At 52.9% G+C, this 6,920-nt stretch overlaps 1 protein-coding gene across 1 annotated transcript in view; it reads left to right on the forward strand.

The window, feature by feature from the left end:
- The window catches only part of NOVA2 (NOVA alternative splicing regulator 2), a 39,738-nt gene that overhangs the window by 9,514 nt on the left and 23,304 nt on the right, over positions 1-6,920 (forward strand). The window contains exon 2 of the mRNA XM_017874269.1: positions 3,236-3,379. Coding sequence (XP_017729758.1) covers positions 3,236-3,379 — 144 coding nt within the window. The remainder of the gene's footprint in view (positions 1-3,235; positions 3,380-6,920) is intronic.

Consider the following 6,920-nt stretch of genomic DNA (forward strand, 5'->3'; position numbering starts at 1 on the left):
AAAAGAGAAAGAATGAAAGAAGGAAGGAAGGAAGGAAGGAAGGAAGGAAGGAAGGAAGGAAGGAAGGAAGGAAGGAAGGAAGGAAGGAAAATAGGCTTCCTTCGCTTAAAAGAAAAAGTTGAAAAACCATTGGGGAATGGTTTAAGACCTTAAAATGTGGAAGCAGGATGGCCTGACTCCTCCCTTTCTTTTCCCAGTGCTTACTGTAAACCTACTACATGCTGTTCAAGTTTTGGGGACACTGTTCAAGTCCCTGGGACACGGGTGACCTCTATGGATGTGGTCCACAGTGGACCTCTGTGATCAGTTACTCTGAAGGCATGAAACAGGGGGATTCATCCCATCTTTGGGGTTCAAGGAAAGTTTCCAAGAAGAAGCAACATTTGAGTGAGGACCTAAAGGACAAAAGATACTGACTCAGGAGGGCTGGGCATGGTGGCTCACGCCTGTAATCCCAGCACTTTGGAAGGCCGAGGCGGGCAGATCACGAGGCCAGGAGACCAAGACCATCCTGGCCAACATGGTGAAACCCTGTCTCTACTAAAAATACAAAAATTAGCTGGGCGTGGTGGCGGGCACCTGTAGTCCCAGCTACCCTTGAGACTGAGGCAGGAGAATGGCGTGAACCGGAGAGGCGGAGCTTGCAGTGAGGCGAGATTGGAGGCGCCCCTGCACTCCAACCTGGGCGACAGAGGGAGACTCCGTCTCAAAAGGAAAAAAAAAAAATTGAGGGGAAGAGAAGCTGCCAGGCACAGAGCATGCGCAAAGGCCCAAAGGTAGGAAGGAGCAGAGCACATTTAAGGAACAAAAAGTGCAATGAGCCTGAGGCCCATGGAGGAAGATGAGGAAGTGAAGCTGGAAAGGTGGGTGGGGACAAATCACAAAGGGTCGCCAGGCCGGAGTGGAGTGCAGTGGCGCGATCTTGGCTCACTGCAACTTCCGCTTCCTGGGTTCGAGCGATTCTCCTGCCTCAGCCTCCCGAGTAGCTGGGATTACAGGCACACGCCACCACACCCGGCTAATTTTTGTGTTTTTAGTAGAGACAGGATTTCACTGTGTTGGTCAGGATGGTGTCGGTCCCTTGACCTCGTGATCTGCCCACCTCCGCCTCCCAAAATGCTGGGATTACAGGCGTGAGCTACCGCGCCAGCCACAAAGGATCTTCTTACACTGAGAAGGGTCCAGAATTTCCACCCTGAAAGCACTTAGGGGCAACAGGGGCAGGAGAGGCTAGATACTTGCCTTGAGACTGCATTAACAAAATGCGTTTCACATGGTCAAGAAAACTGGTTTATAATAAGCAAGTTTCAGTGGCTCACACCTGCAATCCCAGCACTCTGGGAGGCTGAGGCAGGAGAGTCACTTGAACCCAGGAGTTCAACGCCAGCCTGGGCAACATAGGGAGACCTCGTCTCTACTAAAAACATTTTTTAAAATTAACTGGACATGGCAGTCAGGCACGGTGGCTCACACCTGTAATCCCAGCACTTTGGGAGACCGAGGTGGGCGGATCACTTGAAATCGGAGTTCGAGACCAGCCTGACCAACATGGCAAAACCCCATCTCTACTAAAAATACAAAAATTAGCTGCGTGTGGTGGCAGGCGCCTGTAGTCCCAGCTACTCGGAAGTCTGAGGCAGGGGAACCCCTTACACCCGGGAGGCTGAGGTTGCAGTGATCCGAGACTGCACCACTGCACTCCAGCCTGGGCAATAGAGCAAGACCGTGTCTCAGGAAAAAAAAAAAAAGAAAGAAAGAAAGAAAAGGAAAATTGGCCTATAACAAAGAATGGCCAAAACTCCACAAGCTGCCACTGGCACTGCATCTAGGTCTTCGAGGCTGTCCTTCATTGTGTTGGTCCCCAGGAATGGAGGGTGTTAAGCGATGATGGGAGGAGACTGAATCAGAACTGGATTTGAATCTGAGCCCAGTAGCTGTGTTCGTGTCCTTGGGCTGGTAGTGACCGTGGGCTGGTGCCTTCACTTCTCTGTGCCCCTCTGTGCCTCAGTTTCCTCTTGTGTAAAAATGGAGCTCATTCCACCCACCTCACCGTGAGGTTGTGAGGAACGGACGAGATCAAGCTCACAAAGCACTCAACACAGCGCCTGGTCAAAAGTGAGTGTTTGGAGTATCCCCAGCATCCAGCCTTCCTCCGCCTCCCTGCTCACCGCTTCCACCTGTCAGACCGCCGTCACCTCCCGCCTGGACCATTGCAGTCGCCACCTCAATGGGCCCCCAGCTCTCCCACCGTTGCTTCTCACGGTCTGCTCCCCTCATGGGCATCAGAGGAATCCTCTTAAAACCTAAGTCAGGCCACGTCCCTCCCGTGACTCCATCTCACTTGGAGTAAAAGTTAAGGACCTCGCTGTGGCCTGCGAGCCCCATCACCCCTCACCACCAGCACCCCTCTCTGTCCTCATCTCCTTCCACTCTTCCCCTCTCTCATTCAGCCCGGGGTACAGGGGCCTCCTTAGTCCCTCTGGAAGAGCACAGGCACAGTCGCACCCCAGGGCCTTTGCACTCACTCGTCCTTCACATAGCCACGTGGTTCTGTTCCTTCCTCCATAGCCTGCTGATCATAATAGTTCAGAGCATGGGCTCTTCAAGTCTCAGCTCTGCCATCTACAAGGGTCCTTGGGTGATTTCTTCACCTTTGTTTCCTCATCTGTATGACAGGTTCCTTCATAGGATCAGTGTGAAAATTCAAAGGACTGGGATTTGGAAAGTGCCTACAACAGTGTAGCACCTATCAGGTGCTGCAGAAGTGTGTGGTGATGAATAAAGCATGCCACGTTCTTAGGAAGAGCTTCCCTGGCCTCCGTCTCTGACACTGCAGCCTCCCACCCTCCCTGACCCCTTCTCCTGCCTTTTCTTGTGTCATTAGGAGTCCCACCATCTAACATGAAATATACTGTCTTCCCCACCTAGAAGAATGTAGCTAGCTGTGCGAGCTCTTGGCTGAATCACTAAAACTCTTTCGGCCTTATTTGCCTCATTTGCCCACAAATCGGGGAGCTTTGTCTGTTTTCTTCTTGGCCGTTTCCCTAGACCAGTGCCAGGCACATAGCAGGTGCCCAGTAACTATTTGTTGAATGAATGAATGAATGAATGAAGATCATTATTTGTATTATTCTCCATACTGCTACTGTGACCCCTGGGGTTTCCTCTGCTCACCCCCTCCAAAGGTGAAGACCCCTCCCCCGCTCACCTCCCTCCACCCTGTGTGCCCCCGCAGAGGAAGGCGAATACTTCCTGAAGGTGCTGATCCCCAGCTACGCGGCGGGCTCCATCATTGGCAAGGGCGGGCAGACCATCGTGCAGCTGCAGAAGGAGACGGGAGCCACCATCAAGCTCTCCAAGTCCAAAGACTTCTACCCTGGTGAGCCCCAGCCCAGGTCTCTGCCCTAGGCCTCCCTGCCCTTCCTCCCTTTCTCCTTTTCTCCCTCCCACCTGGGCCCTAGATGAGGGGGAAGGTCTGCCCTAGGGACAGTGACAGTGGTGGGGAGGGGCCTCCCTTCCCCTAAGGGGACAGAGCTGCCCCCAGCCCGAGGGGCCTGGCCGAGCAGATGGGGGTGGGGGCAGGGCAAGACAATAGGCCTACTGCATATTCATGAGCTCATTTGCATGATGCGCTGGCAGATGTGTCTTTTCCCACACACCTGCCCCCTCTGGTCAGTTGGAGGAGCGAGGGTGGGGAGAGAGGCAGGTGTCAGGGCGTCCCTCGGGGCTTGGGGGCCAGCCAGCCATGTTCCACACATGTGCCCCCCCGCTTTGGATTTCTGTCACCGCTCTTGCCCGGTCTCACTGGTTTTCTCTGTCTCGGTGTCATTCTTTATGTCTCCTTCTCATTCTGTTTCCTACTTCCCGTCTCGCTCCCCTCCGCCTCCCTCTGTCTCTTGCCCCTCTGTCTGCCTCTGTCTGTCCATCTCTCTGGTTCTGTTTGGATATCCCCCGTCTCTTGTCCTCTTCATCTGTCCTCTGCTTTCCCTGTCCCTCCCCTCCTCTTCTCCTTTTGTCTTCCTATCTCTCTCCCTATCCTTTCCTTCCCTCCACCTCTCATGGCCTCACGTTTTTCCTTTCCTCCTGTCTCTCTGAACTCTGTTCAATCATCCATTCAACCAATATCTACTAGCCCCCTCTCACTGGGGTCCTCCTCTGCTGGCGTCACCCATTTCTTTCTGCCTCTGCTTGTCTGTCTCTCCCTTCCTGTGTCTTTTTTTTTTTCCCCCTAAGTCTCAGCTCCCTCCTGGTTTTTTCTTCCCTTCCTCCAAACCCAGTCCCTTTTCTGCCTCTCCCCCTGCTCCATCTTTCTCCCCGAACCATAAATTTTCCAAGACCCTCCACTCTCTATTCCCTCCAAAATCTCTTACCCCTCCCTATCTCCCTCCCAAGACTATTGCCCGACAAGCATCGACATCTAGGACTCCAGGGAAGGCCTCCTGAATTGCATCTTTGGTCCAGTGCTGGTTCTAGTTCATCCTTAATCCCCTTGGATTTTTTAGGTCAAACACCAGAGCTGGAGCCCAGGGTCAGTACACGCTCATTTTCTCTCTCTCTCTCTGTCTCTCTTTCTCTCTCTCTCTCTCCCCCCCTCCATCCTCTCCTCTCTCCTATCTTTCCCTCTCTCCTCCCTCTCTCTCCTCTCTCTTTCTCTCTCTGCTCTCTCTCTCTCTTCTCTCCTCTTCTCTCTCTCTCCACCATCCACCCTGCCCCCAGCCTCCCATCTCACTAAGCAGCTTTGGCAAGAGGTTTAGAGAAAAATCGAGTGAACCAGGCACACCACCTCCTTTTCTCTTCCACCCTGGCCCAGTTTTCCCCACTCCCCTGTAGCCCACAAGGTATGGATAAGACCTCTGTTCGGAATGTTCCTCCGAGGACACTTGGTTCCTTGCTCCTGGGTCACATTCTGTGCCACGAGATATGTCGTCCCCTCCCAACCCAATGACACACCCCACAGGCCAGGCAGCTGGGAAACCCAGAAGGCAGAACAGACCTTGGTCCTACCAGCTCAAACAGTATTCAGACAAGCAACAGGAGCCAGCGTCTCTCCTCAGCCCCTGGACATGTGGTCAGCCCCCATCCCCACTCCTGGCGTGCGACTTCCAGATCATACAGCATGAGCCGGCTGCTGACTCAGAGAAGCAGGACACAGCCCCCTATGTCCTAGTCCTGTTCCCCAGGACTTCCCAGAACCCCACAGGAATGCAGGAAATGGAAAAGCTACTGCAGGAGACAAAAAACATTTCCCTCCACTCCTGGCTTGACACCCTGTCATTCATTCACTCATTCATTCAACACACATTCTCTGAGCACTTCCTCTATGCCAGCCCTGTGCTGGACAGAAATGGGGACAATAGCAGTGGTTGAAATGTCCCAACCTTGCTTCTTTGGTTCTCACATCCCAGCCAGGGAGGCAGACATCACATCAGTGATGACCCAGAGTGGTCAGGGCTGGGACAGGGAAGTCCAGAGGTTGGTGGTTGGAGCCCAGGTGGCACAAAGGACCCAGCCCAGGGAGGTCAGGAAGAGCGTCCTGGAAGAGACGACCAGAGCAGTAGAGAAGAATGAGCGAGGTAAAATGCAGGCAAGTGTGCCCAGGAAGACAAAATGGCATACTCAGAGGCTACTGAGCAGTTTGGTCAATGTAGCCAAAGCAGAGAGAATATGTGAGAAATGACAGTGAAGAAACTGAAAGGGCACTCTGGGCCTAGTACGTTCGCATGCACAAGCACACACATGCTCACACACACTCACACTCTCACAGGCACACTCACACACAATCTCACACGCTCACACCCTCACACACATGCTTACACTCACACTGGCATGCTCACACCCTCACACTCATTCACACACACTCACTCACACACCCCCACACACAGTCACAATGCTCACACTCACACTCATTCACACACACACGCTTACACACACAGTCACAGTCACAATGCTCATACACTTACACACACGCTTACACTCTCTCCCCACTGTCACACATGCTTACACACACACTCATTCTCACACACTCACACGCTTACACACACTGTCACACATGCTCACACACTCATTCACACTCACACATCTCACACACATCCTTACACTCACACTGTCATGCTCACACACACTCATTCACACTCACACACTCACAGCTCCACACACACGCTTACACGCACAGTCACAATGCTCACACTCACATACACACACACGCTTACACACACTCCCACTGTCACACATGCTTACACACACATTCACACACACTTCGCTCACACACACACCCCCCACTCACACACACGCTTACACACACACTGTCACACATGCTCACACACTCATTCACATTCACACACTCACACACACACATTCACACACACTGCACTTGGATTTCTTTTTTTTTTTTGAGACGGAGTCTCGCTCTGTCACCCAGGCTGGAGTGCTGTGGCCGGATCTCAGCTCACTGCAAGCTCCGCCTCCCGGGTTCACGCCGTTCTCCTGTCTCAGCCTCCCGGGTAGCTGGGACTACAGGCGCCGCCACCTCGCCCGGCTAGTTTTTTGTAGTTTTTAGTAGAGACGGGGTTTCACCGTGTTAGCCAGGATGGTCTCGATCTCCTGACCTCGTGATCCACCCGTCTCGGCCTCCCAAAGTGCTGGGATTACAGGCTTGAGCCACCGTGCCCGGCCTGCACTTGCGTTTCTACTACGTGAAATAAAAACCTACCCAGCACTTAACCCCAAGGGAAGGGCAGAACACACAAAGAACCTCCCCTCCTTTGTGATGGATCTCAAAGCCCTAGATTCAATCCATCCAGGTCATACATACATGGAGCAACTGAAATGCAGAAAAAGGCGGGTACCTGCCCAAGGGCCACACACACACTCCCTTGCGTCAGCGCAGATCCACCCTGGGGATTCTTTTTTTTTTTTTTTTT

This window comes from Rhinopithecus bieti, unplaced genomic scaffold (assembly GCF_001698545.2).
Source record: "Rhinopithecus bieti isolate Rb0 unplaced genomic scaffold, ASM169854v2 scaffold_7888, whole genome shotgun sequence".
NCBI classification, from domain to species: Eukaryota; Metazoa; Chordata; class Mammalia; order Primates; family Cercopithecidae; genus Rhinopithecus; species Rhinopithecus bieti.